The 18,655-nt window shown below is 42.9% G+C and overlaps 1 protein-coding gene across 8 annotated transcripts in view; it reads left to right on the top strand.

The window, feature by feature from the left end:
- Positions 1-18,655, top strand: part of slc37a4a (solute carrier family 37 member 4a) — a 101,320-nt gene that overhangs the window by 56,964 nt on the left and 25,701 nt on the right. For 7 of the 8 annotated variants that reach the window (XM_073030139.1, XM_073030138.1, XM_073030141.1 and 4 more), the window contains 3 exons: positions 7,453-7,538; positions 12,678-12,791; positions 16,983-17,048. In XM_073030139.1, the coding sequence (XP_072886240.1) occupies positions 7,453-7,538; positions 12,678-12,791; positions 16,983-17,048 (266 nt within the window). The remainder of the gene's footprint in view (positions 1-7,452; positions 7,539-12,677; positions 12,792-16,982; positions 17,049-18,655) is intronic. The other variant, XM_073030146.1, reaches the window with a different exon arrangement.

An 18,655-nucleotide genomic window follows, 5' to 3' on the forward strand; every position in this document is an offset into this window, starting at 1 on the left:
GTAAGTTTTTTACACAGAGGGTTGTGAGTGCCTGGAATGACTTGCCAGGGATGGTGGTGGAGGCTAAAACATTAGGGGTATTTAAGAGCCTCTTGGACAGGCACATGGATGAAAGAAAAATGGAGGGTTATGGGGTAGTGTGTGTTTAGTACAATTTTTCTAAGGATTATATGGGTCAGCACAACATGGAGAGCTGAAGGGCCTGTACTGTGCTGTAGTGTTCTATGGTTCTATCTTCAAGGAGCAGTGCCTTAGGAAGGCAGCGTCCATTGTTAAGGATCCCCACCACCCAGGACATGCCCTCTTCACACCGTTACCGTCAGGAAGGAGGTACAGAAGCTTGAAGGCACACACTCAGCGATTCAGAAACAGCTTCTTCCCCTCTGCCATCCAATTCCTAAATGGACATTGAACCCATGTACATGACCTCACTACTTTTTTATTTCAGTTATTTTAGACAATAAGACATAGGAGCAGAATTAGGCCATTTGGCCTATTGAGTCTCTCCGCCATTCAGTCATGGCTGATCCATTTTTCTCCCCCTCCTCAGACCCATTTCCCGGTTCTTCTACCCGTAACTTTTGATGTCATGTCCATTCAAGAACCTATCAAGCTCTGACCTAAATACATCCAATGACCTGACCTCCACAGTTGCACGTGGCAACAAATTCCACAAATTCACCCTCTGGCTAAAGAAATTTCTCCGCATCTCTGTTTTAAATGGACGCCCCGAAATCCTGAGGCTGTGCTCTCTTGTCCTAGACTCTCCCACCATGGGAAACATCCTTTCCACGTCTACTCTGTCTAGGCCTTTCAACATTTGAAAGGTTTCAATGAGACCCCCCCTCATCCCTCTAAATTCCCGCAAGTACAGACCTAGAGCCATCAAACGTTCCTCGTATGATAACCCTTCCATTTCTGGAATCATCTTTGTGAACCTCCTCTGGACCCTCTCCAATGCCAGCACATCTCTTCTAAGATGAGGAGACCAAAACTGTTCACAATACTCAAGCTGAGGCCTCATCAGTGCCTTATAAAGCCTCAGCATCACATCCCTGCTCTTGTATTCCAGACCTCTTGAAATGAATGCAAACATTGCATTTGCCTTTCTGGCCACCGACTCAACCTGCAATCTGCACAAGGACTCCTAAATCCCTTTGCATCTCTGACTTTTGGATTTCCTCCCCATTTAGAAAATTGTTTTCACATTTATTTCTACTACCAAAGTACATGAACATGCATTTTTCAACATTGTATTTAATTTGCCACTTTCTTGCCCATTCTCCTGATGTGTTATCCTACCTGTTTCCTCAACACTACCTGCCCCTCCACCAATCTTCATATCATCTGCAAACTTGACAACAAAGGCATCTATTCCATCATCTAAATCATTGATATACAGCATAAAAAGAAGTGGTTCCAACACCAACCACTACGGAACACCACTAGTCAACAAGGATCCTTTTATTCCCACTCATTGCCTCCAACCTAACAGCCAATACTCTAACCTTGTTAGTAACTTTCCTGTAATACCATGGGCTTCTAACTTGGTAACCAGCTTCATGTGTGGCACCTTGTCAAAGGCCTTCTGAAAGTCCAAATATACAACATCCACTACACCCCTTTAATCTACCCTACTTGTAATCGCCTCAAAAAATTCCAACAGGTTCAACAGGCAAGATTTTTCCTTAAGTAAACAATGCTGACTTCATCCTATCTTGTTCTATGTCACCAGGTACTCCCATCACCTCATCATTAACAATTGACTTCATTTTCCCAACCACTGAGGTCAGGCTAACTGGTCTATAATTTCCTTTCTTCTGCCTCTCTCCCTTCTTGAAGAGTGGAGTGACATTTGCAATTTTCCAGTCCTCTGGCACCAGGCCAGAGTCCAGTGATTTTTGGAAGATCATTTCTAATGCCATAATCTCTAACGATGCCTCTTTCAGAACCCTAGGGTGCAGTTCATCTGGTTTGAGTGACTTATGTACCTTTAGGTCTTTCAGCTTTTTGAGCACCTTCTCCCTTGGAATAGTAACTGCACTCACTTCTCTTCCTTCACACACTATAACATCAGGCACACTGCTAGTGTCTTCCACAGTGAAGACTGATGCAAAATACTCATTTTCTTCATCTGCCATCTCCTTGTCCCCGTTATTATTTCTCCTGCTTCATTTTCCTACAGTCCTATATCCACTCTCATCTCTTTTTACTATTTTTAACATATTTGAAAAAGCTTTTACTCTCCACTTTTGATATTATAGAACATAGAATAGTACAGCACATTACAGGCCCTTCTGCCCACAATGTTGTGCCGACCCTCAAACCCTGCCTCCCATATAACCCCCCGCCTTAAATTCCTCCATTTTCCTGTCTAGTAGTCTCTTAAACTTCTCTAGTGTATCTGCCTCCACCACTGACTCAGGCAGTGCATTCCACGCACCAACCACTCTCTGAGTGAAAAACCTTCCTCTAATATCCCCCTTGAACTTCCCTCCCCTTACCTTAAAGCCATGTCCTCTTGTACTGAGCAGTGGTGCCCTGGGGAAGAGACGTTGGCTATCCACTCTATCTGTTCCTCTTGATATCTTGTACACTTCTATCATGTCTCCTCTCATCCTCCTTCTCTCCAAAGAGTAAAGCCCTAGCTCCCTTAATCTCTGATCACAATCCATACTCTCTAAACCAGGCAGCATCCTAGTAAATCTCCTCTGTACCCTTTCCAATGCTTCCACATCCTTCCTATAGTGAGGCAACCAGAACTGGACACAGTACTCCAAGTGTGGCCTAACTAGAGTTTTATAGAGCTGCATCATTACATCGCGTCTCTTAAACTCTATCCCTCGACTTATGAAAGCTAACACCCCATAAGCTTTCTTAACTACCCTATCTACCTGTGAGGCAACTTTCAGGGATCTGTGGACATGTACCCCCAGATCCCTCTGCTCCTCCACACTGCCAAGTATCCTGCCATTTACTTTGTACTTCCAAAGTGTACCACCTCACACTTCTCCAGGTTGAACTCCATCTGCCACTTCTCAGCCCACTTCTGCATCCTATCAATGTCTCTCTGCAATCTTTGACAATCCTCGACACTATCTACAACACCACCAACCTTTGTGTCGTCTGCAAACTTGCCAACCCACCCTTCTACCCCCACATCCAGGTCATTAATAAAAATCACAAAAAGTAGAGGTCCCAGAACAGATCCTTGTGGGACACCACTAGTCACAACCCTCCAATCTGAATGTACTCCCTCCACCATGACCCTCTGCCTTCTGCAGGCAAGTCAATTCTGAATCCACCTGGCCAAACTTCCCTGGATCCCATGCCTTCTGACTTTCTGAATAAGCCTACCACGTGGAACCTTGTCAAATGCCTTACTAAAATCCATATAGATCACATCCACTGCACTACCCTCATCTATATGCCTGGTCACCTCCTCAAAGAACTCTATCAGGCTTGTTAGACACGATCTGCCCTTCACAAAGCCATGCTGACTGTCCCTGATCAGACCATGATTCTCTAAATGCCCATAGATCCTATCTCTAAGAATCTTTTCCAACAGCTTTCCCACCACAGACATAAGGCTCATTGGTCTATAATTACTTGGACTATCCCTACTACCTTTTTTGAACAAGGGGACAACTTTCGCGTCTCTCCAATCCTCCGGTACCATTCCCGTGGACAACGAGGACATAAAGATCCTAGCCAGAGGTTCAGCAATCTCTTCCCTTGCCTCGTGGAGCAGCCTGGGGAATATTCCGTCAGGCCCCGGGGACTTATCCGTCCTAATGTATTTTAACAATTCCAACACCTCCTCTCCCTTAATATCAACATGTTCCAGAACATCAACCTCACTCATATTGTCCTCAACGTCATCAAGTTCCCTCTCAGTGGTGAATACCGAAGAGAAGTATTCATTGAGGACCTCGCTCACTTCCACAGCCTCCAGGCACATCTTCCCACCTTTTTCTCTAATCGGTCCTACCTTCACTCCTGTCATCCTTTTGTTCTTCACATAACTGAAGAATGCCTTGGGGTTTTCCTTTATCCTACTCGCCAAGTCCTTCTCATGCCCCCTTCTTGCTCTTCTCAGCCCCTTCTTAAGCTCCTTTCTTGCTACCGTATATTCCTCAATAGACCCATCTGATCCTTGCTTCCTAAACCTCAGGTATGCTGCCTCCTTCCACCTGACTAGACTAGCTCTCTCTAAGGTTTTAAAAGCTTCCCAATCCTCTACCTTCCCACTAATTTTTACTTTGTTGTATGCCCTCTCTTTTGCTTTTACATTAGCTTTGACTTCAATTTTGCACTATTTATTTTAACTTAACTACTTAATAGACATGTATATACTTAATGTAATTTAGTTTTTTTCCTTTACATTTATTGATCGTTGTACTGCTTCCCTAAAGTTAACAAATTTCACAATATACGCTGGTGATATTAAACCTGATTCTGATTCTGTTTTGAGTCTATGATATGAGTTCTAGACCCTATCCAGTGGAAACATTATCCCTGCATTCACCCTATCAAATCCTGTAAGGATTTACTGCTTTAGCGAGATCATCTCTTTCTTTCAAATTCTAGAGAGTATAGGCCAAACATGATTAATTTCTTCTCATGTTACAAACCTGACATGCCAGGAATCAATCTGGTGCTGGGATCTCTTTCATTACAAATTCTTTAGCTAGGTCAGATTAATTTGCTGTTCTAAATATGACTTCACCGTGGACTTTAGTAATTAGAGCAGTGTTTTTACTCATCTATTCAATCCTCATGTAAACCAACATACCATCTGTCTTCCTAATTCCTTGCTCAACTTCCAAATTAATTTCCAGATATTCTTGTACAAGAACTCCAAGATCCCTGTAAGCACCAGACCAGTACTTGATCATCTCTCATCATTTAAAATAGATTCATTTGCCTATCACCTGCCAGTTCTTGCAACAGCCCTTCCCCCTACCTCTTTATACTGACTATCTCCCCTCTTTCCAGACCAGATGCAGTATCTCAACCTGGAACAACACACACAAAATGCTGGTGGATCACAGCAGGACAGGCAGCATCTTGTGTGTGTTGTTTGAATTTCCAGCATCTGCAGATTTCCTCGTGTTATCTCAACCTGAAATGTCAACTGTCTAATGCCCTCCATAGACGTTGCCTGACCCGTTGAGTTCCTCCAGCTGTTTATTTGTTGCTCCATATTTCAGCATTTGCACTCTCTTGTGTCTCCATATTCCACATTTTTCTTTTTTTTTCAAAATTATTTCTCATTTTTGGTATTCTTTGTCCTTAGCCAAACTGCTTGTATCCCTTTGCCACCTCCTCACAGCCCACAATACCATCCGTGATTGTATCACAGCAGACCTAGGTATATTATACTTGATTTCATTTGTCAAATCATCAGCATAGATTGCAAACAATTGGAGGCACCAGCATTTCTCCCTGTTCAAAATTGAAAAAGAACCTTTTATTGGTGTTTTTAACCCCTAACTAATCCTTAAACCATTTCAATGCATTGTCTACAAAGCCATGTACTCTAATTTTATTGTGAAACGCCTTATCAGAAGCATTCTGGAAGTCCAAATATACCACATCAATTTCTTTGACCTTGTTCACCCAGCTAGTTAGAACTGCTAACTATACGAACATCCACGTTTGTCAAACAGAATTTTCCTCTCATTAATTCTATGGAATCTGCTTATCCTAAATTTATTTCCCTAAGTGTCATGTTCCTTAATGATGATCTAATATGTTTCCTACTATTGATAGAGTCATAGAGCATTACAGCACAAAAACAAGCCTTTCAGGCCATCTAGTCCATGCCAGCCTGGTTTTCTGCCTAGTCTCATCTACCTACACCCGTACCATAGTCCTCTGTACTTCTCTTATCTGTCATCCATGTACCTAGTCAAAGTTCTCTCAAATTTTACAATTGAACCCATACCTTCCAGATCTGCTGGCAGCTCCTTCCACACTTGCACCGCCCTCTGAATGAAAAAGTTCTTCAGATTCCCCTTAAATATTTCACCTTTCACCCTAAATCTCTGACCTTTAGTTCTCATCTCACCCAACCTGAGGTTAAAAAGTCCACCCTTTCTATACCCCTCATCATTTTGTATATCTTCCCTCATTCTCCTGTGCTCCAGGGGATAAAGTCCTAATATTGCTAATTATTTCTACAATTTGTTTTCTCTCATGAGGCAACTGTAGGAGCACTTCCTAACCCTGTGAACTCATTCAACAAGAGCAGCAATCACATGGGATCATCATCTGTAGCTTCCCCTCAAAGCCACCACCACCCTGACTTGGAAGTGTATACTTGTTTCTTCACTATTTCTGGTCTGAAATCCTAGATCACCCAAAAACATTGTAGGAGTGTCTTCACCCAGAAGGAATCCCAACAGTCCTAGAAGGTAACTCGCTCTTCCCAATAACGAATTCGTCTTGAGCTGGAATCGGAAAAGGCTACAGAGGGTTTTAAGTTCAGCCAGCTCCATCATTAGACATTAGCCTACCCAGCGTCTAGGAAGTCTTCAAAAGGCATTGCCTTAAGAAGGCGGCATCCATCGTGAATGACCCCCATCACCCAGAAAAAGACTTCTTCTCATTACTACCATCAAGGAAGAGGTACAGACTCAATGATTCAGGAACAGCTTCTTCCCCCTGCCAGGTTTCTGAATGGACAATGAGCCCATGAACACTCCCTCACTGTTATGGTCTCTTTTAAACATTGATTTTTTTTATTTTTCTTACTGTAATCTGTACTTCTTCATGTATTGCATTGTACTGCTGTTGCAAAATAACAATTTCACAACATATGTCACTGATTTTAAAAAAAAAAACATGATTCTGATTCTAAACCTTTCCCAAGGACTATAAAGGATAGGCAATAAATATTGGACTTGCACACATTTGTAAAATAAATAGGTAGACCTAGAGATGAGAACAAAGAGCCAGGGAAGTCGACAGCTAGAACTGGAGAATTTCGCCCTCTTTCCAAGTCTTGTGCCATTTGTAGTTCTCGTCTCCCTTCAGGTTCAGTCAGTTTATTTTGACTAAACTGAGGATTAAAGATAAAGGTTTATAAAGATTAGCTTTATTTGTCACATGTACATTGAAACATCCGGTGAAATGTGTTGTTTGTGTCAGTGAACAACACAGTCCGAGCATGTGCTGGGGACAGTCCGCTCGTGTCACCATGCTTCTGGCACCAACATAGCAGGCCCACACCTCACTAACCCTAACTTATACTGTACATCTTTCTAAACCCACATGGCCATTACCAGAATGTACAAACTCCTTACAGACAGCGAGGAATTCAACCCCATTCGCTGATCACTGGCACTGTAATGTATAACTATGCTACCATGCTGTCCCTTAAACACTGACATTCATGATGTTTAGGCAACCCACTGCCATTCTTTTATTTTTGCTTTGATCTTGCAGGGAGCTCGTTCATGAGTGCACTGGAGGTTGGTGGGCTGCTGGGGAGCGTTGCTGCTGGATACCTGTCTGACAGGGCAGTTGCTCGGGTATGTATTGATGGAGTATGAACCAATGTAATGTGGCTTTACACTGGGGAGGGGTAATTCTGCTCTTGCACCATCAAAAAGTGTAAGAGCAGAATTAGGCCATTCAACCTGTCAAGTCTGCTCAGCCATTTCATCAAAGCTGATTCATTATCCCTCTCAACCCCATTCTCTTGCCTTCTCCCTGTAACCTTTGATGCACTGACTAATCAAGAACCTATCAACCTCCACTTTAAATATATCCAATGACTTAGCCTCCACACCTATCTGTGGCAATGAATTCCATAGATTCATCACCTTCTGGCTAAAGAAATTCCTCCTCATCTCTGTTTTAAATGAACATCCTATTCTGGGGCTGTGCCCTCTGGTTCTAGACTCACCTACTATAGGAAACATCCTCTCCATGTCCACTCAGTCTAGACCTTTCAATGTTTGATAGGTTTCAATGAGATTCCCCCCCCCCCCCCATTCTTCTAAACTCCAGCAAGTACAGGCCTAGAGCCATCAGACAAACCTCATTAATTAATTAATTTGATCTGTACGAGTACCATTGCTTCCTTGGATGGTGCTGGATGTTGGAGACATATCCCAGTAATTTCTCTGCAATTCTTTCAATCTCACCCACACACAACTTGAGTCTATTCAAAGTCAAAGTAAATTTATTTTTAAAGTACATATATGTCACCATAAACTACCTTGAGTGTTATTTTCTTGCAGACATTTACAGGGAAATAAAGAAATACAATCATATTTTTTAAAAATGTATAAATAAAGACTAACAATTATGTGCAAACAAAGACATATCGTGCTAATAAAAAAACAATAAATAATACTGAGAACATAAGTTGTAGAATGCATCTGTAAGTTGTGGAATCAGTTCAGAGTTGAGGTGAATGAAGTTATCCACACTTGTTTCAGGAGCTTGATGGTTGAGGGGTAATAACTGTTCCTGAACATGGTGGTGTGGGAATTAGGCTCTTGTAACTCTTGCCCGATGGTAGCAGCGAGAAGAGAATATGGCCTGGATGGTGGGGACATGGCCTAGATAGTGAAGGTACAGGATAATTTAACACAGATCCCTGGAGGGTGTGATAGAGAATGTATACTCTGTGGCATGGAACAATTGCCTTGGGGAGCAGCAAATTGGAAATGTAGGTAGCACAGAACATTGACAATGAGTAGGTACAAGAAGACACCAATTTATCACAAATTCCATAAGATGTGGGAGCAGAATTGGGTCATTTGGCCATTTTTTCTGCTCCACTATTCTGTCATGGCTGATCCATTTCCCTCTCAACCCCAATCTCCTGCCTTCTCCCCATAGCCCTTCATGCCCTGACTAATTAAGGTTCATGGAAACTATACAGTAGAAGAGACCAAGTCAGCCGGTCGTGTTTGTGCCAGTTGAAAAGGAGTTCTTCAACCAAATCCTATCTTCCAAAATTTGATCCATTGCTGAGGAGGAACATGATGGGCTTAGTACAGAGAAACTGAAACTGTGTAACAGCCCAGTAGTGTTCACCTGTCTTGTATGAAATTCTGCAATTCTTTATTGCAGTTTCTAAAATGAAATTTTACTTTGTATTCTATTCTTGGATTATTTTTATTCTTGGCTTGACATGTAAAACTTTGACAAACTTCTATAGATGTGTGTTGGAGAGTATATTGACTGGCTGTGTCATGGCCTGGTAGACACAGACTTGCAGTACCCCAAAGGACTACTCGTCCACCCGGTAATTTGATATACCACAGGCTCTCTCTCTCCCTAATAAGGGAAAAAGAGGTGTCCCCATTTCACAGTGAGAAGGAAGACATAACAAGCAACTCGCTGATTTACGATATTAAAAGTCTGTTGGGTCACTTTTTCTGAGCTCTGCGCCCAGAGAGTCAGCACTGCAAAGGTGCAGCTCTCTGGGCACACAGCCCATGGCAGCTAATCTGCTGCTCCCAATGTTTCATGTTCTCCTGCAACGCCTCAGTCAGGATTCTCAGCCAAGAATCAGCCCGTCTCCAGTGTCACGAAAATCCAGCACCCTTAAGGCGTCCTAGTCTTCCAGGCTGCATCCTTGGGATATCAAAAAGCAACTGGTCGTGAGGCCCTGAGAGCGGGTCCCATTCCAAAAAACAACCAAAGTCAAAAGTGTAGCTCCAGGTCAGGGTCTTCAAAAGCACCTTGAAAAGGGAAAAAAAGAGATATTAAAGGTAGAAATAGAGCTGTTTCCAAAGATATCTTCACTCAACCCAACACTGAACTGTTGCCATAACCTATGGACTGACTTTCTAGGATTCTTCATCTCATGTTCTCAATATTTATTGCTTATTTATTTATTATTATTTTGTTTATTTTTGTTTTCTTTTAGTTTTTGCAGTTTGTTGTCTTTTGAACATTGGTTTTGAACATTTGTATTTACTGTGAATGCCCACAAAAAATGAATCTCAGGGTGGTATCTGATGACATACAGTACTATGCAAAAGTCTTGGGTGTATACTGTATATATAGCTAGGGTGCCTAAGAATTTTGCACAGTACTGTATATTGGTTAAAACAGGAAGGTAATTGGGAAACAGAAATAAGAGTACTTAACTTTGTATTAACACTGTGCTGTGAGAAGGACGTGGGGGACCACTCACAGAATCTTTCTTCCAAGACAACCACTTTTTTTTTTAAAAAAGTGGTCGCCGAGGCTCTGGCAGAGTATGGCACGCAGAAAAAAGCTTTGTATTAGCTCGGTAGTATTAAGTGTTATAAGGTAACTGAAAAGACATAATATACAGTTGTGTGCAAAAGTCTCAGGCACCCTAGCTATATATATATGTGCCTAAGACTTTTGCATGGTACTGTTTATGTGCTTTGATAATAAATTTACTTTGAACTTTGGATATCAGCCTGATATCTTAAGGTTTTACTGAGACAGTACTACACTATCAAAGATGCTACCTTTAAGGTAAACTCCTTCTTGCTCCCAGGTGGATGTCAAAGATTCCACGGCACAGTGTTAAAAGCAGCAGTGCAGTTCTCCCTGATCTCCTTGCTATACTTATCCCTCATTCAGCATTACTAACACTAATTATTTGGTTTATAATGATGTTGCTAAAGGAACTTGCTACATTCAACTCAGCTGCCATGTTTCCTGCAACATTCCATTATTCATATCCACATAACTTTCTTGCCCAAGTGTGATAGGCCACAATTTGTTCTGTGGTACGTCACACTTGCGTGTTTGAAAGTGAGTATAAAAAGCTAGGATAGAGACAGAAGAGGCTACAGATGCTGAAACATAGAAAACCTACAGCACAATACAGGCCCTTTGGCCCACAAAGTTGTGCCGAACATGTCCCTACCTTAGAAATTACTAGGCTTCCCCATAGCCCTCTATTTTACTAAGCTCCATGTACTTATCCAAAAGTCTCTTAAAAGACCCTATCGTATCCACCTCCACCACCGTTGCCGGCATCCCATTCCATGCACTCATCACTCTCTGAGTAAAGAAACTTACCCCTGACATCTCCTCTATACCTATTCCCCAGCACCTTAAACCTGTGCCCTCTTGTGGCAACCATTTCAGCCCTGGGAAAAAGCCTCTGACTATCCACACGATCAATGCCTCTCATCGTTGATGAGATGAAATCTGGAGCAACAAACAATCTGCTGGAGGAACTCAGTTGGTCAGACAGCATCCGTGGAAAGAAATGGACAATTGTCGTTTATGGACTTTGGAAGGGTAGATTGACAGGCCGAGACTCCAAATGAGCTCAGAATATGGAAATAAAAGTTCAAAGTAAATTTATTATCTAAGTACATATATGTTATATATTACCTGGAGATACATTTTCTTGCAGACATTCACAGGAAAATAGAATTTTATGAAAAGCTATACATAAACTGACAAAGACTGACAAACTATCAATATGCAAAAAAGACAAACTGTGTAAATAAAAAGTAATACTGAGATCATGAACCATAGAGTTCTTGAAAATAAGTCGGTAGGTCATGGAATCAGTTGAAAGTAGTGTTGAGTGAACTTATTCACACTGGTTCAGGAGCCTAATGCTTGAAATGCTTAATGCCTGAACCTGATAGTGTGTGACCTAAGGCTCCTGTACCTCTTTCCTGGTGGTAGTAGTGGGAAGGACACATGGCCTGGATGGTGGGGGTCTTTGATGATGGATGCTGCTTTCCTGTGGCACCACTCCATGGAAATATGCTCAGTGGTGGGGAGGGCTTTGCCTGTGATGGACTGGGCTGTATCCACCACTTTCTGTCACCTTTTTTATTCATGGGCATTGGTGTTTCCATAGTGGGCCATAATGCAATGTCAGGATACTCAATAGAAGAATGTCAAAGCTTTTGGTGACATGCTAAACATACACAAACTTCTAAGAAGGTAGAGGTGCTGTCATGGCATCTTTGTGATGGTCCCAGGATTCTCTGACATGCTTCACAGCTACTGACCCTCTCCATTTCCATTCCCCGAATGAGGACTAACTCGTGGACTTTCCCTCTGCCTTCTTCCTCCTGTATTGATAATCTGCTCTTTGGTTTTGCTGATGTTAAGAGAGAGGCTGTTCTGGCCCCATTCAACCAGGAGGCACACAATCATAGATATAAGGTGAGTAGAGCAGGGGTCTGAGTGCCTAGAGTTGATGGTGATTGTGGAGGAGATATTGGTTCAATCCCTGTATGTGCCCTCATGGAAAATGTCACCCAGTCTGATTTTTCCTATTGTTCCTTGGGATAGATTAGCATTAACTTCCCTACTTCCTGTGGGGGAGTGGGGATGCTATGCAGCTGCTGTGGAAACAGATTACACAAAGGACACATTACTGGGATATCAGAGGTGTATTGTATCTCCCAAGAGTACTTGGGCATGTCAAATCATCAGAAGTGAATAAATGGTCCATATTGAGCAGTGTTATCACTTTATTATTTTAAGAGAGTTGTTGCTCATTTTAAATAAACAAATCATAAAGTTACACACACAAAATGCTGGTGGAACGCAGCAGGCCAGGCAGCATCTGCAGGTGCTGCCTGGCCTGCTGTGTTCCACCAGCATTTTGTGTGTGTTGCTTTAATTTCCAGCATCTGCAGATTTCCTCATGTTTGCTTTTGAAAATCATAATGTTACCTGTTAATCTCCTTTAGAAAGGCCTTCGAAGTCATGGGAACCCGCGACATGGACTTTTGCTCTCCATGATGGCAGGAATGGCCTTATCAATGTATCTCTTCAGAGTAACGGTAACCACAGAATCTGCCAAGGTAACTACAGTAGTAATTTTTCTTTTGACTGCAAGTGTTTCCATTTCTGCCAAATGCAGAAACAGCATTGAAGGTTATTGTAGATGTTCTGATGCACTGCAGTGATATCTCAGTCAGTGCGACCTCAATGCAGCCAGCGTTCTCTTCCTGCTATGCTAAAGTTCTGTAGGTGTTCACTTCCCAGATGGGCACCCTGAATCGTAAGCCAATATTATCCATGTGAGCAACCTTGTAACATCCTGTCTGGGCAGAACTGGCAACTCTGCCTTGCATGGAAGGAAGGAACATGGTTTTTTTAAATTGAAGCAAGAGGCTGAGAGTGAAATACTAAAGGCATCTCAGAGAGAAGTCTTTTTAACTGCTCAGGGAAAAAAGGCTAGACTGCGCAGGCGTGTGATGTAGTGCGCCAAAGGTTTAAAAAGGAGAGGAATTTTTCAACAGTCTTTTTAAATTGAAGCAAGAGGCTGAGAGTGAAGGATTAAAGGCATCTCGGAGAGAAGTCTTTTTTTTTAACTGCTCGGGGAAAAGAGGCTAGACTGCGCAGGTGCGTGATGTAGCGCACTAAAGGTTTAAAGAAAGACCACCATATACAGCGGCCATCATCGGAGTGGACTGAGTCAGAGTGGGACTGCTTTGGCTCAACAGGCTTCGACGTGAACAGGCAGAGGTGAGGGTAGGATCCGGTAAGTTTTGTTCTGTTTAGAGTAGAGAGTATGCCAGGCAGGATGTTGGAATGCTCCTCTTGCAGGATGTGGGAAGTCAGGGAGACCTCTGGTCTCCTTGACAACGACACCTGCAAGAAGTGCATCCAGCTGCAGCTCCTAACAAACCGCTTTAGGGAACTGGAGCAGGAGTTGGATGACCTCCGGATCATTCGGGAGAATGTGGAGTTTATAGATAGTAGTTTCGGGGAGGTAGTTACGCCAAAGGAGCAGGGCACAGGTAATTGGGTTATCGTCAGGCGAGGGAAGGGGAAAGGGCAGGCAGAGCAGGGTTCCCCTGTGGCCATTCCCCTCAACAACAAGTATACCGATTTGGATACTGTTGGGGGGGGGGGGGGGAATGTCTTACCTGGGACAAGCTGTGGCATCCGGATCTCTGGCACTGAGTCTGGTTCTGCAGTGCAGAAGGGAGGGTGGTAGAAGAGGAGAGCGGTAGTGATAGGGGACTCGATAGTTAGATGTACAGACAGGAGGTTCTGTGGTCGTCACAGAGACTCCCGGATGGTTTGTTGCCTCCTGGGTACCAGGGTCAGGGATGTCTCTGAGCACGTGCACAGCATTCTGAAGTGGGAGGGTGAGCAGCCAGATGTCATGGTACACATCGGTACCAATGACGTAGGAAGAAAGAGTGAGGAGGTCCTGAAGAGTGAGTATAGAGAGCTTGGTAGAAAGTTAAAAAGCAGGACCTCGAGGGTGGTAATCTCAGGATTGCTACCTGTGCCACGTACCAGTGAAGGTAAGAGTAGGATGCTCTGGAGGATGAACATGTGGCTGAGGAACTGGTGTGGGGGCAGGGTTTCAGATTTCAGGATCATTGGGAATGCTTCTGGGGCAGGTGGGACCTGTACAAGAGAGACGGGTTACACCTGAACTACAGGGGGACCAATATACTTGCAGGGAGGTTTGCTGGTGTTATCGGGGAGGGTTTAAACTAGATTTGCAGGGGAATGGGAACCAGAGTGCCAGAGTAGATAGTGGAATGGGGGTAAAAATAAATGATGTTAGTAGTTCGTGTAAAGTCACAAATAGTAAGGTTGTGTGTGGTGGTAATAATCTTCTGAGGTGTGTATATTTCAATGAGAGGAATATTGTGGGGAAGGCAGATGAGCTGAGGGCGTGGGATCGACAAGTGGAATTATGACATCATAGCCATTAGTGAAACTTGACTACAGGAGGGGCAGGACTGGCAGCTCAATGTTCCAGGGTTCTGATGTTTCAGACGTGATCGAGGCAGAGGGATGAAGGGTGGGGGGTGGCATTGCTAGTCAGGGAAAATGTTCCAGCAGTGCTCAGGCAGGACAGGTTAGAGGGCTTGTCTACCGAGGCCATATGGGTAGAGCTGAGAAACAGGAAAGGTATGACCACATTAATGGTGTTGTATTATAGACCACCCAATAGTCAGTGAGAATTGGAGGAGCAAATCAGCAGAGAGGTAGCAGACAATTGCAGGAAACATAAAGTTGTGATAATAGGGGATTTTAATTTTCCATATATTGATTGGGACCCCCATACTATTAAAGGTCTAGACGGGTTAGAGTTTATAAAATATGTTCAGGAAAGTTTTCTAAATCAATATATAGAGGTACCGACTAGAGTGGATGCAATATTAGATCTCCTATTAGGAAACGAGTTAGGACAGGTGACGTAAGCGTGTGTAGGGGAACACTTTGGTTCCAGTGATCATAACACCATTAGTTTCAACTTGATCATGGATAAAGATAGATCTGGTCCTCGGGTTGAGGTTCTAAACTGGAAAAAGGCCAAAATTGAAGAAATGAGGAAGGATCTAAAAAGCGTAGATTGGGACAGGTTGTTCTCTGGCAAGGATGTGATTGGTAATTGGGAGGCCTTCAAAGAAGAAATTTTGAGAGTGCAGAGCTTGTATGTTCCTGTCAGGATTAAAGGCAGAGTGAATAAGGATAAGGAACCTTGGTTCTCTAAGGATATTGGAACTCTGATAAAGAAGAAGAGAGAGATGTATAACATGTATAAGCAACAGGGAGCAAATAAGATGCTTGAGGAGTATAAAAAGTGCAAAAAAATACTTAAGAAAGAAATCAGGAGGGCTAAAAGAAGACATGGCAGTCAAGGTGAAGAATAACCCAAAGAGCTTCTACAGGTATATGCAAGAGGATAGTAAGGGATAAAAATGGTCCTCTTGAAGATCAGAGTGGTCGGCTATGTATGGAACCAAAAGAAATGGGGGAGATCTTAAATGGGTTTTTTGCATCTGTATTTACGAAGGAAACTGGCATGGAGTCAGTGGAAATAAAGCAAACAGGTAGTGAGGTCATGGAACCTATACAGATTGAAGAGGAGAAGGTGCTTGCTATCTTGAGGCAAATCAGAGTAGATAAATCCCCAGGACCTGACAGGGTCTTGAAGGAGGTCTTGACAAGGTCTCAGACCTTGAAGGAGACTAGTGTTGAAATTGCAGGGGCCCTGGCAGATATATTTAAAATGTCGGTATCTATGGGTGAGGTGCCAGAGGATTGGAGGATAGCTCATGTTGTTCTAAAATTTAATTTCAGGTTGGGACTTTATTCCCTGGAGCATAGAAGAATGAGGGGAGATTTGATAGAGGTATATAAAATTATGATGGGCATAGATAGAGTGAATGCAAGCAGGCTTTTTCCACTGAGGCTAGGGGAGAAAAAAAACCAGAGGACATGGGTTAAGGGTGAAGGGGGGAAAAGTTTAAAGGGAACATTAGGGGAGGCTTCTTCGCACAGAGAGTGGTGGGAGTGTGGAATGAGCTGCCAGATGAAGTGGTAAATGCGGGCTCACTTGTAACATTTAAGAAAAACTTGGACAGGTACATGGATGAGAGGTGTATGGAGGGATATGGGCCAGGTACAGGTCAGTGGGACTAGGCAGAAAAATGGTTCGGCACAGCCAAGAAGGGCCAAAAGGCCTGTTTCTGTGCTGTAATGTTCTATGGTTGGCAATGTTGGTACTGGCGTGCAGTATTCAACCTCATGGCTTAAAGCAAGGACAGGATGTAATGCTCTGGCTGCTATTTCCTTTATGGTGGGTGGATGTCTGAGAGATCAAGATATTTAAATGTTAATTTTGATGGGATGGATAAGGGCTGGAGTTCCCTTGGTGGGAGAACAAAGAATAAATTTGTAATCTTAAAAAATTAGTCTGGTCATTTGGATATGAAAATTGCCTGACGATAGATAGAAGAGAGTAATACTGTGGAATCTTTGACATTTCTGCGGATTCCAATCCCATGGGTTTGTAGTATTGCCTCGGCCGTGGGTGAGGATAAAAGAGAATAGTTCCCCTGAGTGTTGGTGGGTATTTCATTATTCAGACTCATTTGATTGCTTTGATGCTCATACATTAAGGTGTGGCACCAGAACTGCATTACTGTGATGGAAATTATCCAAAGGGAGCAGAGAATAAAAGTTGCTTTGTTGTTCTTTCCATCTACCAGTCTGACTATCTTCTTTTGTTTCCTCAGGAAACTCAGCTCTGGACATTAATCTTCAAACCTCTGACTCAAATCACTAACTTAACAGAAGATGAGGTCTCTCTCTTGCTCTCTCTATCTCCCCTTGCTTTGCCTTCCCAAATTTTCTGAACATCCTTTCAATAACTTCTAAATTTCCTATTTTAATTTTAATGGAAAAATCTCTTAAAAGTAATTACATTTTCCTCCAAATTGCATAAAGGTTGATTGTAGGAACTTGTGGTAACTTTTAAGATGTTGTGAGTTTGAAGCAACGTACGGGATTTAACGTAAGTGACCTGTAGGTCGTGGATAAAGTGTATTTTTAAAACAAAATGGATCTAATCCAATTACTAGTGTTGAAACAGACTTGTATGATCATTTGCCTGAATCTGAACCTTGCCCCAATTTACTTAAAGTAAACAAGGCTCTGACCTGGAACAGCTTTACAAGCTTTTTAATGGCATCAGAACAGTGTTGAGTCATCCTAATGTTCAATGTTCCTTTGTGAGGAACAGTTCTACTGGGTTTACTGTATTGTGACCATGTTAGTGCAGTTGCATTTTGTCACCTCTTTAAAGATTACGTAGCTAGTGTGATGTATTTTGTTTCAAGATTATGTACCTTGCTATTAACACCCTTAAAGGGACACATTACAATATAGGCAGGATGCTTCCAGCTGGAATGAGTCTCTGGCTGAATGTACTCCTGTGCCTAACCAGTACATTATGGAGTGGATGGGAGTCATTGTCCAAGATGGCATGCAACTTGGACAGCATCCTCTTTTCAGACACCACCGTCAGAGAGTCCAGTTCCACCCCCACAACATCACTGGCCTTACGAATGAGTTCGTTGATTCTGTTGGTGTCTGCTACCCTCAGCCTGCTGCCCCAGCACACAACAGCAAACATGATAGCACTGGCCACCACAGACTCGTAGAACATCCTCAGCATCGTCCGGCAGATGTTAAAGGACCTCAGTCTCCTCAGGAAATCGAGATGGCTTCTTGTAGACAGCCTCAATGTTCTTTGACCAGTCCAATTTATTGTCCATTCGTATCCCCAGGTATTTGTAATCCTCCACTATGTCCACACTGACCCCTTGGATGGAAACGGGGGTCACCGGTGCCTTAGCCCTCCTCAGGTCCACCACCATTTCCTTAGTCTTTTTCACATTAAGCTACAGATGATTCTGCTTGCACCATGTGACAAAGTTTCCCACCGTAGCCCTGTACTCACTCATCTCCCTTGCTGATGCATCCAACTATGGCAGAGTCATCAGAAAACTTCTGAAGATGGCAAGACTCTGTGTTGTAACTCAGGTTCTCCAGACCTGGCAATATCCTTGTAAATTTTCTCTGTACTGTTTCAACCTTGTTTACATCTTCCCTGTAGGGAGGTGACCAAAACTGCACACAATACTCCAAATTAGGCCTCACCAATGTCTTGTACAACTTCAACATAACATCCCATCTCCTGTACTCAGTACTTTGATTTATGAAGGCCAATGTGCCAAAAGCTTTCATAGAAACATAGAAAACCTACAGCACTATACAGGCCCTTCGGCCCACAAAGCTGTGCTGAACACGTACCTACCTTAGAAATTACTAGGCTTACCTATAGCCCTCTATTTTACTCTACTCCATGTACCTATCTAAAAGCCTCTTAAAAGACCCTATCGTATCC

The sequence above is a fragment of the Hemitrygon akajei genome, chromosome 26, assembly GCF_048418815.1.
Source record: "Hemitrygon akajei chromosome 26, sHemAka1.3, whole genome shotgun sequence".
Lineage (NCBI taxonomy): Eukaryota > Metazoa > Chordata > Chondrichthyes > Myliobatiformes > Dasyatidae > Hemitrygon > Hemitrygon akajei.